Source organism: Camarhynchus parvulus, chromosome 13 (assembly GCF_901933205.1).
Source record: "Camarhynchus parvulus chromosome 13, STF_HiC, whole genome shotgun sequence".
Taxonomy (NCBI): Eukaryota; Metazoa; Chordata; class Aves; order Passeriformes; family Thraupidae; genus Camarhynchus; species Camarhynchus parvulus.
This window is the reverse complement of record NC_044583.1, coordinates 16,850,012-16,868,631: the sequence shown is the minus strand read 5'-3', so window position 1 is coordinate 16,868,631 and position 18,620 is coordinate 16,850,012. Positions and strand designations below refer to the sequence as shown.

The 18,620-nt window shown below is 60.2% G+C and overlaps 1 protein-coding gene across 1 annotated transcript in view; it reads right to left on the bottom strand.

Moving 5' to 3' along the window:
- Positions 1 to 18,620, bottom strand: part of PPARGC1B (PPARG coactivator 1 beta) — a 44,671-nt gene that overhangs the window by 12,043 nt on the left and 14,008 nt on the right. Inside the window, exon 2 of the mRNA XM_030957771.1 lies at positions 1,896 to 2,069. Coding sequence (XP_030813631.1) covers positions 1,896 to 2,069 — 174 coding nt within the window. The remainder of the gene's footprint in view (positions 1 to 1,895; positions 2,070 to 18,620) is intronic.

Genomic DNA, 18,620 nt, shown 5'->3' with positions numbered 1-18,620 from the left:
TTGTGACAAGAACCACTCTGAGTTTCGTGTTCACTGAGAGCCCCCAAACACAGGCACCTCCAGCTGCTCAGGGGTCTCAGCTCTCCCACACTGGTGCACCCAGTGCTCTGAGAGATCCTGTCCAGAGCGCAGCCCCAGCCACTGCCCACTCTCCCATCAGCACCTCCAGATCATGCTGTTCACCCAAAAACAGGGTCAGGGGAGCTGTCGTGCAAGGCCCATCTCACCCTGGGCCAGGGGCTGCTCCTGCCTCCTCCCTGCCCACTGCTCCAGCTTGGCTTGGGTCCCTCCTTTCACCTGGGCTTTGGCTTTGCTGATGCACCTCCAGCCTTCCCAGTGCCCTCCCAGTCCCACCCAGCCCCACGAGCTCCCTTCCAGTCTGGCAGTACAGTGCTGAAGCCCAGAAGAGGATGCAGAAGCTGAGGAATGGCTGGAGTGAGCCAGCAGCTCCTTCTTTTTGGTCCTCCTCCATCACAATCTGAATGTAAACCATGTCCAAGGAGAGGCAGGCTAACATCAGTGATAAAATTAGCACGGGGGTAAAGCCAGGCTCACAGGCAGGACTGCTGCCTGCACACAGCCTCCTGTGTTTCTCTCCCCTTGTTTGAAAATTAAACATCTTTTGTTCCATGCCCTAACCTTGCTCGCAGTTACTAGAGCAGGCTCCAGGGAAAGGCAGCAGGATGCTCCATTTTTGGCTCAGTTTCTTTTCCTCCTGTTATTGGCACGAGATTGCTGTGCATACAAGTTCAGTGGGATACATTTCATCATACTCCACTGCTCCTCATCGGCCTGGCTTTTGCATTTCTTTTCTGTTTATCTTTTCCCCAGGAAGTTCACGGAAAATATGCATCTCGTGATGAAGGTCCCTCAGCTGGATTGGACCATTTTCAAGCACAGCATCAGCCCACCATAAAAGCCAGAGGGTTGTTATTTTATGGGCAGGTTAGAAAATATTGAGGCTTTTTTTTTCATCTCCTTGTTTAAATAGAAATTTTCCTCCTCCCAAAATGTAACCCAGGGTTGGTGATTAGCTGGTACCAGGGGGTCACAACCTCCTTGTGCAAAGGGGTAAAGGCCTGGGTGCTGCTCAGGAGGGCAGAGACCCCAGCCCCACGGACAGGCACATGCAGGGCATGGCACAAGCTTGGGCAGGGCGAGGGGGCTGCCCAGCCTGCTCTGTGCCCAATCCCCTCTGCATCTCCCTGCTCCCAACCTGGCTGTGCTGTGCCCAGAGCCCTGCCCGGTCCTCACAGCTCCAGGAGATGGGAGACAGGAGCAGAGGGACATGGAGCAGTCCTGCCTGTGCCCAGGAGCATCCCCTGCCCCAGGAGCATCCCCTGCACCAGCTCTGCACCGTGCTGGCACAGCCACTGATCCACGCCAGCCCAGAGCCAAGGAGAGGAACACAGAGACCCCAGGGACAGAGGGGCTGCCAGAGCTGGGAAAACAGAGCAAGGGGCTGGTTCCTGTGAAGGAACAGGGTGAAGGGGCTGGTTCCTGTGAAGGAACAGGGTGAAGGAGCTGCTTCCAGCTCCTGGGAAGGGAACTTTCCAGTGCTGAGACCCCCGCACTGCCGCCCTGGCATTCCAGGAATGGAACAGGACACGCTGCACCCCGGCTGCAATTCCAGTGAATAATCCAGCACAGGAGGGCTGCCTCAGCAGCCGCCTCCTCCTCCTCCTCATTAGCCCTACTCCGCTTGCCCCATTTAGAGCTGGTGCACAAATTAATGGAGCACTAATCAGCTGGGGAGGAGATATTAATAGTCCTGTGTGTTCCCTGCTCCCAGCCTCCCTCTCCCCGTGCCTCCATCCTGGGGCACCTGGAGAGCTCTGTGCTCCCTCCTCCCAGCCTCCCTGTCCCCCTGCCTGCACCCAGGGGGGATGGGGTACCTGGAAGAGCTCGGAGTCGTCGGTGCTGTACTGGCTGGAGTCGGTCTCTGAGTGCTCCCCAGCCCAGTGCAGCTCGCTGAAGCAGCCAGCAGAGTCCAGGTCGCCGGCGTCCAGCTGGGACAGATCGATCTCGGGGAAGTCAGAGTAGAGGTGCTCCTCTCCAGACACCTCATACTGCACACAGGAGAGGAGAGAATGCCTGAGACCAGGGGAGCACGCACTGAGGACAGCAGCATCCCCCCCTGCCACCCAGTGAGCCACCCCCAGTGCTCCCAGCCCTGCTCCAGCCTCTCTTCCCACACAGCTCCAGGCACTGGCAGGGTGTGCTGGGCACCTTTTCACCCACTCGGCCTGGCACTGGCCACTGGAGCAGCCCCACAGCTCCACCACACCCCGCTGGTGTCCCAGCTGTGCCACAGCTGGGAACAGCAGGAGCTGCTTGGGAAGAGCCTTGTCCCTCCCAGTGAGCAGATGGTCAGGGCACAGCACAGCCACAGCACAGCCATCACCGGGGCAATTCCTGCCCTTGGTGCCCTAAAAGTGACATCCAGTGGTGGCCTGGGCATCAGCACAGGACACCTGGCACAGCAGCACACAGGGCCAGACTCACACCTGCTGCTCACCCCGTCCCACCAATGGCCCTGGAGCACTCAGGACAGCCCTCAGGGAAGCTGCAGGTCCCAAAGCACCACCAAGGCCACCCAGGGCTGCTCCCTGCTCCCTGCAGGGTGAGCACAGCGTGGAAATGAATGGATGTCTGAGAGCACTCGGGGTGATGTGAGCTAAAAATCTCCATTTAACCACAGAAAGGAGCTGGCACCTGCCCCACTTGGGTTCCAGCCACGAAACCCCAGAGCTGCACCCAGTGCCCGAGGGAGCCGGGGCTGGCACCAGCACCCACTGCCTGCCCTGGCATCTGCACCGTGCCTGGTTCTGCCTCAGTGTCAGGCTAAAACACAGGGAAAGGTCTGGTGAGACTCCTCCCAGCACTGCCTGCCCAAGGGGAGGCTTCTGGCAGTGAGGGAAGCAAGTTTATTTACAGAGCAAACGGATTTTGGAGCAGGCAAACATCTGAGCACGTGAGAGAGGCTGTGGGGGAGCGTGGGGGCCCCTCCTCCTGAAGCACCCTGGAAGGGTCTCCTCCATCACTCAGTGGGAAGGAAAAGGGATTTCAAACCCAGCTGCAGGAATGGGAAAGACAGCTTTTCTCTCTTTCTCTTCTTGTTTTTTGTTTTTCAAATTGGGATAATCTGGGATTACTGGCTGTGTTCCCCCAGGCTGAGGAGCCTGTCTGCCACGCTCCCCACCACATTCAGGACGCTCCAAAGGACACTCCCGTGCACACATTCACTCCCTTTCTGCATTTCTCACCTGCTTCCCACCCTGCCCCATCCCAGGGGAGGTGGAAAACAGGGAGAGCACCTGGGAGGGCACAGCAAGGACAGGGAGAGTGGTTTTACGGCCTGAAGGTGAAGCAGTGCCATGGCCCAGCCATGGCCAGGGGCTGCAGTGGATGCAGGCAGCTGCTGGTGCTGCCCCACACAAAGCTCTGGGAGCTGCCCCTGCTCTGGGGGATGCTCTCCCAGCACCCTCCCTTCACCTTTTTGCTGCAGGGATGTGTATCAGGTACATACCACAGGTGTGCTGCCACAAAGAGTATCGGGCACCCCTGAGGGCTCTGGGAGCTGAGACTCCTCACTGGGCCCCCAGGGATTGGGGATTTCCTAACCTGCCCTGCAAAAACCTCTGTTCCCAGGTGTCAGAGCACATGCAGCAGGTCAGGAGTCCCCACTGCCAGCCCTGGGGGACACAGATGCTGCCTTCCCCCTTGTTCTGTCCCCCTGCCCAGACTGCTCTGGGATCAGATGTCCTTTGGCCTTTCAGATGTGTCCCTTACCTGCTGCGGCTTGTCCCTGCCTTCCTGTCCCTGCTCTAGCACCTGCTCCAGAAAAAGTCTTGTGACAACTTTGTCTCCCCCTTCTCCCCAAATCTTCCCATGGGAACACAGGCACAGGTTTTTATTTTTAGCCAAGCCATACATACACAGCTATACGTGTGCCTGTGTGTGCGTGTGTGCACGCAATTAAAAATAGCAGAGCAGCCAAATTCTCCTGCTCCTTTTGATATGCCACAAGGGAAAAGATCCTGGTGCTGAGATCACAAGGAGCAGCTGACACCAGTGCTCGGGATGTCTTTTGATCAACTCCACAGATGTGACATGTCCCCATTGGCAACAGGGCTGGGTAAAAATAAACCCCTGCAATGCAAGGCTGCTGAGCTGCCCTCTCTGGGCACGGGGGACAGGACTGCCACTGTCACTGCCACTGTCACTGTCACTGCCACTGTCATTGCCACCGCCCTGCCACTGTCACTGTCACTGCCACTGTCACTGCCACCGCCCTGCCACTGTATCTGTCACTGCCCTGCCACTGCCCTGCCACTGCCACTGCCACTACCACTGTCACTGCCCTGCCACTGCCCTGCCACTGCCACTGCCCTGCCACTGCCCTGCCACTGTCACTGTCACTGCCACTGTCACTGCCACTGCCACTGCCCTGCCACTGCCACTGCCCCTGCCACTGCCCTGCCACTGTCACTGTCACTGCCACTGCCACTGCCACTGCCACTGCCACTGCCCTGCCACTGCCCTGCCACTGCCACTGCCACTGCCACTACCACTGCCACTGCCACTGCCACTGCCACTGCCACTGCCACTCCACTGCCACTGCCACTGCCACTGCCACTGCCCTGCCACTGCACCACTGCCACTGCCCCTGCCCTGCCACTGCCCTGCCACTGTCACTGTCACTGCCCTGCCACTGCCACTGCCCTGCCACTGCCACTGCCACTGCCCTGCCACTGTCACTGTCACTGCCCTGCCACTGCCACTGCCCTGCCACTGCCACTGCCACTGCCCTGCCACTGCCCTGCCACTGCCACTGCCACTGCCACTGCCACACCACTGCCACTGCCCTGCCACTGCCACTGCCACTGCCACGCCTGGGGATGCTCCCAGCTTCCTGCCTCCCACGGGTCAGGAATGCCCAAACGTCAGTTCTCTCTGTGTGGAGTCTCCTCCTCTCCTCACTGAAAGGCACGGGGACAGCCTTTGCTTGGTGGAGTCACCGGGATGGGCACCCCAGTCCCCTCTGCTGGGCACTGTCACTTACCCAGCCCAGCCACCAAGGACCTGGGCTCCAGACAGAACCCACCACTCCCAGCTCATGGCTCTGGGCTGTTCCCAGGGCTGGGGAAGGGGCCAGCCCCTGCCCAGCTCAGGGGTGGCAGCAGCAATGGGGACACTGCCTGTGGGCACAGGACCTCATCTGCTCTGACTGTCCCTTTTCCCACCCTCTGCACTTCCTGCTGCCTTGGGAGACGAGTGAACTTTTGTTCTAATTTTACTCGGGACTTTGTAGGAAGATCAGCCATGGGTTCTTGGTGTGCAGCCAGCAAACACCCATGGAGACATGCTCAGAGCCTGGGAGGCATCCTCCAGCCCAGACACCTGGGTGTGTGCAGCAAGGCTGCCACCAGAGAGCTGCTGCCGTGTCTGAGCAGCCCCTGCTCCAGGGAGGAGAGCTCCTCTGCCTCCTGGGTCAGCATCCCTCTGGCTCCTGGGTGCCCTGGGTCAGCATCCCTCTGGCTCCTGGGTGCCCTGGGGCTGCAGTCACTGCTCCCACTGCCTGTCCCTTTGCCATGTCCCCAGTCTGTCCTTCCCAGGGCAGTGGCAGCAGGAGGAGCTGGCACAGGGTTAGATCCATCTCCCTGCCTGACTGGGAGGGTGCTCAGTGCAGGCCACTGTCTCTGGTGGCCCCAGAAGCTCTGGGGACATGTCCTGGGCTGGACCACAGCCACTGGCTGGAGCCACATCCAAGGATGTCCCAGCTCAGTGCTGGCTCTGACACGCTGGGGACAGCAGGTGGGACATGTCCCTTTCAGTCCTTCTGTTTTGGAGCAGTGTGAACTCTGGCACGTGAGGTTTTATCTCTGAGGAGACACCAGACTCCTCCCCGAGTCCAACTCTAATTCAAACACTGGATTCACGAGACAGGAAATGTTTTCCTCTTTTTCAGTGTCAACCTGGGCTCCCCAAACAAAACCCCTGCAGTCAGCAGGACTGGAGAGGCTGCCTGGGGTCAGCTGCATCCACGAGCCCAGGGAGAGCAGGAGCTGCCAGGGAACAGCAGCCTGAACAGGGCAGGCAAGGGCTCAGCTCACTGTGCGCTCTGTGAGCTGGGGACAGCGCAGTGACCGTGACACAGAGACCTGCAGGTGCTCTCCTGTCTCACTCCAACACTGCCAGAAATTACCCTTATCTGCACAAGCCCTGGGTCCAACCCCTTGAAGTCATGGCCAAGAATTCTGGCGTGGGCTGTGGGCACAGGGGATGGCACACGGGGCTGGCGCTCACTCAGCCTGCACAGGGACGGCCTCTGAAGTGCTGCTGGTCACGGGCAGCACCTTCCAGCAGCCTGGTCCTGCTGGGAGCCCTGCAGTGGCCCTGTCACCCACGTGCCATGGAAAAAGGGAAGGAAAGAGGCAGCACCTGGGAGGGGCCAAGGGAAGCAGCCAGGGACAGCAGCCCCCTCCTCACTGGGAGCAAACGGTGACTCAGGTGCTGCCTGCAGAGCCAGGAGCCTGCCCGAGGCATTAAGGGATAAACATCCATCCACACGTGCTGCAGGCACTGCCCCAGAGCAGCCAGCAGTCAGGCTGGCACCCACAGCCAGGTGAGAAATGCTGAGAACACCAAGCGCTGCTCCCACCAGCCCTGCCTCGGCCCCAGGGCAGCTTCTCCCTCCTCACCCTCAGCAGGACTCGGAAAAGGAAAGAAAATCCTTGGGCAGGGGTTTTGCAGAGAGTTGTCTGGGCTTATCAGGGAAATCCGTAATCACAGACTGCTTCAAATGGGGATTACAGCCCTGCAGGGAGACAGCAGCATGTCCCTGGGACGGGCTGGCACCAGGGAGCTGGCACTGGGCTGCTGTGACACTGGGCTGGTGTGACACTGGCTGATGTGGCACCGGGCTGGTGTGACACTGGCTGGTGTGACACTGGCTGGTGTGACACTGGCTGGTGTGACACTGGGCTGGTGTGACACTGGCTGGTGTGACACTGGGCTGGTGTGGCACTGGCTGGTGTGACACTGGCTGCTGTGACACTGGCTGCTGTGACACTGGGCTGGCTGGTTCCACACGGGGCTGGCTGCTGTGACACTGGGCTGGCTGGTTCCACACGGGGCTGCCTGGTTCCACACTGGGCACAGCCACTCCCCCGTTTCAGGCAGGGCTGGTGCCTGCAGTCCCCACAGCTCCCAGCCAGGGGACACAGCCCCCATGGGGTCACCCATCAGCACCTGGGCCAGGTGCTGCCAGCCCCCCATCATGCCCAAGGATGTGCCAGCTCTGTGCCAGCCCAGAGCGATGAGGGATGTGGGGGGACAGCCTGGCTCCAGCAGCAGGCAGGAGGGCAGAGGTGGGAATGGAGGAGACAGCTATAAATAAGTGTAAATACAGCAAGGAGGCACCTGGCCAGAGCTGTGAAGGTCACCAGAGTGTGTGCCAGCAGATAAGCAACCCCCCTGCCCGGTGGCATTTGACAAAATGTCACTGTGAATGAGGGAGAGGTGGTGTCGGGTTGTGCCTTGGCCCTGTCACCCCCTGACACCCCCATATTTATAGCCTGAGAGCCCCCAGGGAAGGTCCCTGGAGGTGAGGGGACCCTGCCTGCCCCCACAGTGAGCACAGGCACAGGCAGGGCCCTCATCCCCTCCCCAGGGCTGGGGAAGGCCCACAGGACCCTCGCAGGCTGCACAGAGCAGGGACACCTCTCTGTCCTGCCAGGCGTGTTGCCCTCTGCCCCCTGTTAATTTTTAATTGCTTTTTTTTAAACTTTCTGCTAATCCGTTCTAACGATTCAGCCCAGGCAGCAAGAGGCAAAACCTCATTTATAAACCTGGACTGAGCAAACAGCAGCTCCTTCTTCCTCCTGAGCCACTCCAAAGCCACTTGTGCTGGTCCCTCTGGGTGCAGCACGTGGGAGCTGCCCACGCTGTGCCAACACAGCCTGGACTCGGAGCTTGGACTCAAAGGTTGCACCTGATGACCTCAGAAGTCTTTTCCAACTGAAATGATTCTGTGATTCAGTGGCACACGTGGAGCAGCTGCCCTCCCAACACAGCCTGAGATGTGCTGGGTGGGAAAAGGGGGTGCTGGGTTGGAAAAGGGGATGCTGGGTGGGAAAAGAGGGTGCTGGGTGGGAAAAGGGGGTGCTGGGTGGGAAAAGGGGGTGCTGGGTTGGAAAAGGGGGTGCTGGGTTGGAAAAGGGGTGCCCAGTGCCAGGCTCTGAGCCCCAGGCTGAGCACAGTCTCACTCCTTGACTTTTGTCTTACATTAGAAGGTGTAATTAAGATCAACCAAGAGATGCCAGTAATGGGAAATATTAAACATTAACCACAAACAATAAACATGAACTTGCCAGGATAACTTTGATATGCAGGAAAGATGGAAGAAATTGCACTAAACTGTCCTTGAGTCACAGGACAGAAAAAAGGAGCCTGAGATACTGGTAATAATGCCCTGGATAAACAACATTCTGCTGGAATACTTCAAACAAAGGTGTGTCGGGTTTAGGAAGAAGGGCACAGCAAAGTGTACCACAGGTTACAGAGCTGCATGTTCACACACACTCAGCTCATTTCTTCAGGCTGCAGATTACAGAGTCCACTTTGGTTCTGCCCGAGCTCCAGGACCAGCCCAGGGAGCCCCTGCAGCCCCCACAGACCCTGAAGCAGCCCCCACAGACCCTGAAGCAGCCCCCACAGACCCTGAAGCAGCCCCCAGTGCTGCCAGGCACAAGGCAAGGGCAGGTGGTGCCCCGTGCAAGGAGCAGACAGAGCAGGAACAGGCTGTTCCAAGGAACACCTCCTCTCTCAACACCACCTAATGGAAAGAGCCCTGTCTGTGTCCCTGTGGGCTGCCAGGGCTGGCCAGGCAGTGCCAGCACACCTGGGCACCCTCAGCGTGCTCAGAACTGTGCCTGCCCACGTGTGAGAGCTTCACCCTGCAGCCCGGGGTGCAGCACCCAGCCTGGCAAACCCCATCCACCACCAAACACACCTGTGCCAGGGGCTGCTGCCAGCCTGTCCCTGTCACCAGCTCCCTGCCACCCCTCGATGGCATGAGCCAGGCAGGGCACACACCCCGGGCTGAACACTGCTGGGGTTTTCTAGGAAATTCCTTTTTATCTCCCCAAAGCAAAGGCAGCAGCAACGGACAGCAGCTGGCACGAGCTGGGCACAGAGCACAGTGGGGACTGAAATGAGACATCAGCTGCCAGCCCTGCCAGGGGAGGCCCTGGCTGTGGGACAGGCAGGGAAGGAGCAGGAGAAGGATCAGGGGCAGGGACAGGGGCAGGGAAGGAGCAGGAGAAGGATCAGGGGCAGGGGCAGGGGAGGGGCAGGAGCAGGAGCAGGGAGGGACAGGGGAAGGAGCAGGAGAAGGATCAGGGGCAGGGGCAGGAGCAGGGGCAGGAGCAGGCAGGGCTCCCCCAGCACCCCTCTCCTCCTTCTGTGAGGTCTCATGCAGCCTGTGTGGGACAAGGACAGGCCAAGAGGTGGCACAAGCCCTGCAGCCCTGAGGGGATGCCCAGTGGCACTGGGAGCAGTGGGGACTGTGGCTGAGGCCAGCAGAGCACTGAGACACTGAAATTCTTGGGATGGCTCCCACTCACACCCCACTGAGGGGCAGGAGAGGCTGTGCAGCCCTGGGAGCCAGGCTGGCAGCACAGGGCACCTGGCTGTGCCACGATGGGGACAAGCCCTGACTCACTGAGGAGCTGACTGTTAGCCAGCTCTGCTGGTCACAAGAATTCCCCACGAATTCCCTCCTTTGGTAAGGAAAACATGAGGGGGTGATTATTTTCAGAGCTTCCTCTTCTGATGTCCCTGTAGCCAGCAGCCACATGGCTGATGTGGGCACAGGGACCCCGGCGAGCAGGAGCAGCCCTGCCCCTGCCCTGGGGAGGGTTGGTGCCCAGCTCAGAGGCTGACAGGGCTCCACGGGGCCTTTTCTGCCCACTGCAAACACCCTGCCATGGCACAGCCGGGCACACCTAACCCCAGCTCAGCTCCAGGGGCACTGCTCACCCTGGCACAGCTCTTCACCCCTCCCAGCCAGCTCCAAGAGCAAATCCCAGATGGAAGCACCAGCTGTCCCTCCACTGCCACACAGAGCTGTGGTGGCACTCAGGGCAGGCAGAGCCCCTGCCCACGGGGACATCACTGCCTGGTGCCACCAAGGCCAGCCACAGCCGTGCTCCCCACCCACAGCCACAGCCTTGGCATCGCCCAGGCTGCCAGAGCTGCCCTTGGCTCTCCAGGAGCCACAGCCACAGCCTGGGAATCCCTGCTGGACAAGGGCTGGGATTCCCAGCACATTCTGGTGTCACCCCGTGTGACAGAGCTGAGGTTACACCTGGCCCAGTCCTGCCCCTTTCACACCTGACAAGCAGCTGCAGAGAACCTGTCACCCCCTGCCAGCGCTGTCCCCATCACCTGCAGGACACCCTTCACCTCCCCAGGGCACAGCAGCCCTTTCACAGCTCGCTGATGCTCTGCTGTGGAGCAGGGACTGCCTGGACAAGGGAAGCCCAGCTCCTGCCCAGCCTGCTGCTCCTGAGGGGGTTCAGGTGCCCCTGCCATGGGAGGCACCGTGGGCTGGCACTGCTGGTGCCACCAGCAGCCTCTTAGTGCTAATCAGGCCGAGGCAGGAGACGGGGAGGGTTCAAGCTGGGGTTAAGAAGGCACAAGGAGGATCTTCCTGCATTAGCCTGACCTCAGAGCCAGCCCAGGGACAGCCCTGCCCTGCTGGGGCTCAGCCACCAGCACAAACCCTCAGTGGGACCCTCCAGAGCCCTTCTGCTGCTGGACACGGGCTGAGCTGGCCCTGCTGCCAGGGGGGCTGTGGGACCCCCCCTGTGCCCAGCTCCCACGTGAAAGTGAAGTTTCCAGCTGGATGCACGAGGATGCAAACCTCTGTGCAAGGGGAAAAACCACTCAGAACTGTCCTTACCCTGAAAACCACCCACATCTGTCCTTACCCCCCAAACCACCCAGACCTGTCCCTACCCTATAAACTACCCAGATCCATACTTACCCCCCAAACCACTCAGAACTGTCCTTACCCTGAAAACCACCTAGACCTGTCCTTGCCCCCCCAAACCACCCAGAGCTGTCCTTACCCCCTGCCCAGCCTGCCCAGGTGTGCCCAGTCCAGCTGGAGGCCCCAGCTGTGCCAGGTGGGTGGGTGGGCACTGCTGGCCACCCCTCACTGCTGCACTGCCCATGCCAGCTCCTGCTTCTGCCCTGCACAACACCTGGCACCCTGCACTTCCCTGTCCCCATCACTTGGGCACAGCAAGAGGCGAGTCCCCCCTGTTCTGCTCCTGAATCAGGGGCTCCCTCTGCTCCCCCATCCCAATAGACCCAAATAAATTATTGCCCATTTTCTGCAGGTGTCCTGGCCAGAGGGGACTGTCACCACGCAGCATGGTCACCTTGTGGTCACCTCGTGCCTCTGCTCCCACACCTCTGTGCCCAGAAAGCTGCTGGGGAGGGGCAGTGCTGCCAGCTGGTATTTTCCAGGTGGGCATCAAGAGTCCCTGGCATGAAGTGATTCTCAGTACTGACACCAGCGCAGTTCTGTGGGAAAGGTGGGAGGAGAGCAGGTCCCAGCAGGTCTGGGGATGCAGGGACACGCTCCCAGGTGGGTGCTGGAGCTGAGAGCCCTGAGCAGCAGCTCTGGGCAGGCTGGGCACACAGCAGCACAGCCTGTTTGCTCTGGGGATTTCCTGGGGCTGCACAAGGCTTTGCTGTGTCCGGGTCTGCACCCGGGCACTGTCAGCTGGCCCAGCCAGGCCACCTGCCCCAGGGCTGGGCTCTGCCCCTGCTTTTTGGCTCTGCAGGAAGCATTTCTGGGAGCCTGGAGCTGCTGCTGCCAACCTGCTTTCCTCGGGCTTCCTACTCTGCAAACAACTGACTCACCCTGGGAAGAAACGGCTCCAAGATCTCCAGATAGAAAACCTCTATGAGGGCAAGAAGCTCCTTCAGGAGCACATGCAAACCCACATCCACAGAGCTTTGTTCTATTCCAAATTCTCTCCTGTGAGGGACCACACCTTTCCCCTCCCCAAAACCCCAGGCAGGCTCCAACAGGGCATGAGAGGAGGGGTCTGGCCACTCCCTGCAGCAGCAGCTGGGGCCCCTCTGCTCTTCCCAAACCAGTTGGGGGCCCCTTTCCCCTCCCAAACCAGTTGGGGCCCCTCTGCTCCTCCCAAACCGGTTGGGGTGAAGCCCACAAGCTCGAGTTCTTACACTAAATCAGATCCTTTAACTGCTCCACGTGCTGTGCCACCCTGCCCTGAGCTTGCCTGCCCCCAAGCCTTGTCCCCCTCTATTTCTGACCCCAGCTAATCCAGGGATCAACAGAAAGCCAGAGACCCCAGGGCAGGCTGGCCTGAAAGGCAGCCCTGAGCTCTGGGTGTGACAGGAACCGCTCTGACCCAGCAGCCAGCCCTGGGCTGGGACCATCAGAGCCAGGGGAAGGCACCTCTAGCCTGGCAGTGCCACGTGCCAGGTGGTCTGAAACCCGTGCAGGGCTGGCAGGGGTTAAGGCTGCCCGGGGCTGGCTTGGTGTGCCACCTTCATGCACTTTGCATGGCCCCAGAGCCTGGCACAGCTCCCCAGTCATGTGAGATGTGAGCAGCTCCAGCTGCCAGCCCTGCCTCGCTCTTATCCATTATCCATCCCTCTGCCCCTGCTGCCCCCGTGGCAGGGGCTGCCATGTGGGACGTGGCCAGGAGCCCTTGGCAGAGCCCCAGGAGCCCTTGGCAGAGCCTGCAGTGTCACCTTGGAGGGTCCTGCAGGGAGGGAGGGCGGCGGGACAGGGCTGTGCTCGGTGTGGCACCGAGGGGACATTGCTGGGGCTGCACTGGAGGAGAACAGCCAGCCCTGCCCCTGCCAGCCTGACAGCAGGGCACAGAGGGCACGGTGGGCACCAGCCAGGCAGCCCCTCAGTCTGCCCAGCCAGCCCCAGTGCCAGCCTGGGGACCAGGTGACACTGTGTGTACCCAGAGCTGGCTGAGCCAGGCTGGGTTATGCAAACCACAACGGGAGCTGTTTCAACTAGTTGGACTCCTGCCTGGCAGTCAGGTGCCTTCCTCCTCCTCCCAAAGGGCTGCCAGTGCCCTGGGCAGCTGCCCAAGCTCTGTGGGTGCCTCTGTCCCCACGCTGCTGTGGGCGAGGGGCTGGGGTGCTCTGGGGTGCCCCGGGATGTGGGGGGCAGGCAGGGGCTCAGTGACCCCCAGCACCGAGTGCTGCTCTCCCCCAGCTCAGCTGTGAGCCAGCTCTGCCACTGGGGTGTCCTTGGGGTGTCCTCAGGTGTCCCCGTGCTGCCAAGGCACAGCTGGCACCACAGGTGGGCACATGGGAAGGCTGTGAACCCGCACAGAATCAGGGAAAGATTTGCACTGAGAGGGAACCTTAAAGGTTTTGTTCCACCTTCCATATCCCAGGCGCTCCAAGCCCCATCCAGCCTGGCCTTGGGCACTGCCAGGGATCCAGGGGCAGCCCCCCTTCCATGGTGCCCAGCTGGGTGCAGGGATGTGGGGCTGTGCAGGCAGGGGAAGGGGCTGTTTGCCCCAGTGCTGGTGAGTTTTACCCAGCACTGTGCTCACCTTGGCATTTCCCATCCATGGGAGGTGCAGGAACCCTGTGGAAGGAAGGGCACAGGGAAAAAGTCCTGGTGCTCTGAGCCACAGAGGAAGGTCTGGGCACAGCTGGTCACATTCCTGTCACCAGCTGTCCCTGCCACACTCACACCTCATGGCAAGGGCTCAGTGTTTGGCTTGGCCTGGAGAAACCCTCCCCAGGCCAGGAGGAGCCAGCAGTGGACAGCATCTGTTCCCAACACCCTCTGACATTGCAACACACGGGGAAAATCCCAGATGTGAGCACCAGGAATCTTCATGCAAATGCCCTCATTCCCAAGCCAGTGGCAGCCTGGCACTCTGGGCTGCCAGGAAAGCACAGCCTGGCTCTGCTGCACAACACTCTAGCCTCTCCTGGAATTTCAACACGGATTCCCAGGCAGCCCCAGCTCCATCAGGAACTGTCCCCTCCCCAGCCCAGCTGCTCCTGGCAGCTGCAGTGGCACAGCCAGGCTGCTGGGGGATCCAGGGACCACAGGCATCAGCAGCTCCATGGGCTGAGAGCTGCCCTGGCTGCACCGGCAGGGCTGGGACAGGAGCTCACACGGGGCTGGGGTGGCACAAGGGATGGCTCCATCCCTGTTTTCTTTACTACGAAATTCTGTGCAACAAAATAAAGCCTTTGCCAAAGGAAATGGCCCCAGGCCAGCTCCTTCCAAGGCTCCCTGGAATGCTCTGCTCTGTCATCCCTCGGTGGGTGCTGAGATTTTGTGCAGGTATCAGTTTTTCTGTTCAGGATGCTTTTCCAGCTGGATGTCTTTGATGAGCTTTTCTGCAGAGGTGGCCTGGAGCTGGAGGAGCAGGGAAACCTGCCTGTGGTGAATGGTAAAACCCTCTGGCAACGCCGTGACGCTGCTCCAGACACAGGGTCTAAATTTAGACTGCTCATTTATTATCCTGCAGCTGCTGCCTTTGGTGTGAGAGGAGCCAGGGGCTGCACTGATGCTCCCCTCACCCATGGCTGGGGCTGCCTGGACACATCCACAGGCTCACACTGGCCCAAACCGGGTGCAAAGCATAAAATAATCCACGAGGCTTTTCCCTGGGTGTCTCCTGAGAGATGAGACTGAGTCCCAGTCCCCCACCTTGCATGCCACAAGGGTTTACATGTGCTGGCATGTGCAGGTCCTGCCTGGCTGGGAAGGGGGTCCCCTGCTCCTGGTGAGGGTACCCCAGTTTCTGCCAAAGGATGGGAGGCTTTCCTGTGGCTGCCCCACTGCCAAAATCAGGGATCTTCCTCAACCAAGCCAGCCACAGCTGGAGCAGAGAGGCAGGAGGGGCAGGGAGCCATGGGTGCCTCCACCTCCTCTCCTCTGGGATGTGCAGCAGAGAGACAAATCCTGGTGTGACCCCGGTGCTTGGCAGACAATCCCCTGCCTGCAGTGCCAGGGAGACAGCAAGTGCAGCCAGGCTGAGCACTGGCACCGTGGCTGCCTTGGGTGAGGAGCCATCCCCGGGCTCTGGTGGCAGGGAAGCCACAGGAAAGCCACCCATCCTTTGGCAGGAGGCCTGCATGCCTCCAGCAGCACATCTGGGGCAAAGGGGTGAAAAGGAGGGATGGCCAGGCAGCCAGGCTGGGCTGTGACCCTGCTGGGACTCACAGCAGCCACCCCCCACTGCTGGCACCGAGTGCCACTGAGATGGGGCCAAGCAGGACAGAACTCCAGGCATCCCATCCTGCCCATCCCATCCTGCTGCCATCCCATCCTGCTGCATCCCATCCTGCCATCCCATCCTGCTCCATCCCATCCTGCTGCATCCATTCTGCTGCATCCCATCCTGCCATCCCATCCTGCTGCCATCCCATCCTGCCATCCCATCCTGCTCCATCCCATCCTGCTGCATCCCATCCTGCTGCTATCCCATCCTGCTGCCATCCCATCCTGCTGCCATCCCATCCTGCTGCATCCCATCCTGCCATCCCATCCTGCTGCATCCCATCCTGCTGCTATCCCATCCTGCTGCCATCCCATCCTGCTGCATCCCATCCTGCCATCCCATCCTGCTGCCATCCCATCCTGCTCCATCCCATCCTGCTGCCATCCCATCCTGCTGCATCCCATCCTGCCATCCCATCCTGCTCCATCCCATCCTGCTGCATCCCATCCTGCTGCCATCCCATCCTGCCATCCCATCCTGCTGCCATCCCATCCTGCTCCATCCCATCCTGCTCCATCCCATCCTGCTGCCATCCCATCCTGCTGCATCCCATCCTGCCATCCCATCCTGCTGCCATCCCATCCTGCTGCATCCCATCCTGCCATCCCATCCTGCTCCATCCCATCCTGCTGCATCCCATCCTGCTGCATCCATCCTGCTGCATCCCATCCTGCCATCCCATCCTGCTGCATCCCTCCTGCTGCTATCCCATCCTGCTGCATCCATCCAAGCAGGAGGCTGGCAGTGCCAGGAGAGGGTTAAGCCATTCATCGTCCCTGCTGGACCCACAGCAGCACCAGTCCTGCCCCCCACACTGCTACTGGGACCTCTGAAGGGTCTCCCAAGCTGTGGGGCCTGCTGGGGCTGCCTCATCCTCCTTGGGGACAATGGGGTGGAGTGGTGGCAGCAGCAGAGGCAGCCTGGTGCCCACTGTGCCAGCTGCTCGGGAGGGGACTGGGAACCTGCCTGGCACTCCCTGCTGCGCCCACCCTGTCACACCTGGGCACTGGGAGGGTGGGACACAGCCCCAGGAGCATCCCCCAGCAGGGACAGAGGTGACACTCCCTGAACCTGCAGGGACACCGGGGACAAGAGGGATCTCACACCCCAGGCTGCTGTCCCCATATGGGGACAGGCAGAACCAGGCACGGGGCTCATGAAAAAGCCACTTGGAATGACAGCCCTTGGCCCCCCAGAGTGTCCCCACTGTTCCTGCCACTGACCCACAGGGACCTGCAGCACCAAAGACCTCCCTGTGCCTTTTGGGGCTGCTCCCCCTTCTCCTCTCATTCCCTTTTCAGGCACCATTCTATGCACGGACTTTCAGCCACCCAAAAAATGCCCAGATGTGATTCCTGGGTGACCTCCTCCTGCTCCCTGTGCTGACATCTGCTGAAGCAGCACAGAGGGACAGAGGGACACTCTGTTTCTGCCTCCCCCTCAGCCCCAGAGGCCTTTCCCCTGCTTTGCCCCGGGTCAGGAGGGGCACAAACCCTTGGCTGGTATTTGGGTAAGAGGCCACACTGGGCTACAGAGGCAGCAGCACGTGCTGCTGCTGTCCTGACACACAGAGGGCTGGGGCTGTGCCTGGCCATCAGCACAGGCTCAGCAACTCTCCCACGGCCAACAGCAACACCCCCGGGACCCCCAGGCCAGCTGTGAGGGGTGACAGGCAGGGCAGGAGCTCAGTGGGGAGCAGAGCCTGCCTGCCTGAGGCTCTGCCCTCTCTGCTCCCTGCACTGCAGGGCTCCCAGTGCTGTTCCCCACTGCAGGAGTGCTGCTGCCCTGCTGGGAGCAGCCCGTGCCCATCGTGGATGGGATACTCTGCCACAGAGCTCCTTGCCCCCTCTGCCACGTTCCTCACCCTCCCTTGGCTGCCAGCTCTGACCCTCTCCCACCTTTCCCATGGGAGGATTTTCCCAGTGCCTGCCAAGGGATTTGCAGGTATAAAGTGCCCACTCGGTGCCCAGGAGCTGCTGGCATCCACCCTGGCAGACACCCAGTGCTGTCCTGGAGAAACGTGGGCAAAAATCTCACCCTGGCACTGCTGAGCCCAGCCATGGCAGCCCCTGGCCCTGGGCATCGCCCCTGGCCAGGGGCATGGGTCCCGTGGGGGAAGGCAGTGCCTGGGCAGCCCGAGCAGGGCACATCCAAAGAAGGAAAAGAGTTGGATGGATGGAGGAGCAGGCCGGGTTCCCTGGCCAGCCAGCCCATACTGTAAAAGGAGTGGGAGCAGGGAGTGCACAGCCCTGGCTCCAGCAGTTTTAAGATGGCTGTGAAGCTGAGAGAAGGAGGAGGAGGAGGAGGAGAAGGAGGAGGAGGACATTAACCCTCCCAGCACTGCACTGCAGCCACCAGCACTGCAGGGAGATGAATGGCAGCTTTCCAGAGGCTCCACTTAACAGTAGATGGATTGGGGACCACTCAGCTCCCACCCAATAAAATCCAGCTGGTGATGCTTTCAGGCCTGGCAGGGCTGAGCTGGGAGATGCTGACCTCAGACAGACTGTGGGAAGGAGGAGGAGAAAGAGAAGGAGAAGGAGGCACACGACAAATCAAGGACCCACCACGGGACAGGACATTCAGCAGGACCTTAAAGACCCCTGGAATATGGACTCCCTGAAATGATGCCCTTCTACTCGTGCTGCCCCTGGGGGCTCAGCACACCAGAGGGGCAGGAAAGGGGCACCCCTGGTGCCACCCTCTGGGTGCCTGCATTGCCAGCCCTTGCTGGCTGCTCAGCAGGGAGCAGCAGAGCCAAGTGACTGCTCAGCTTCCCTGCTCTTGTCCCTGTGGACACTCACGTGAATATTCACGTTTTTCCTGCTTAATGTTTTCCTTTAAAAACATCGGGCTTGGCCCTCCTGGTGCTTTTCTGCAGGATTCATCAGAGCTGCAGCGACTGAGGAGCAAAGGTACCGGGCACTTAACAACAACTTCCCTTCTCCAAAGTTTTAATTGGTCATTGACGTCAAGTGATTATTGAGAATTATTAATTAAGAAAGCATTTAAGAGCCTGGCTTTTGTTGAGGTTTTGCCGTTACAATTACTTTATGGGCCAACAGGAGAAACATCAGCCTTTGCAGTCACTTGGAGTGCAGCAAAGTGCCCATAATTAATTTCCCTTTCCGCAGCAAGTGCTTTGCTCTGACCTGCCTTGGGGACTCGCCTTTCTCCAGGTGTGCCAACCACAACAGCCCTGGAAACACGCAGCCACAGGGACATCAGCATGGGAACACCATGTCCCCTCCAGCCCCTCTCTACGCAGGGATTGCGGCTCTTTTCGGGAAAGCATCC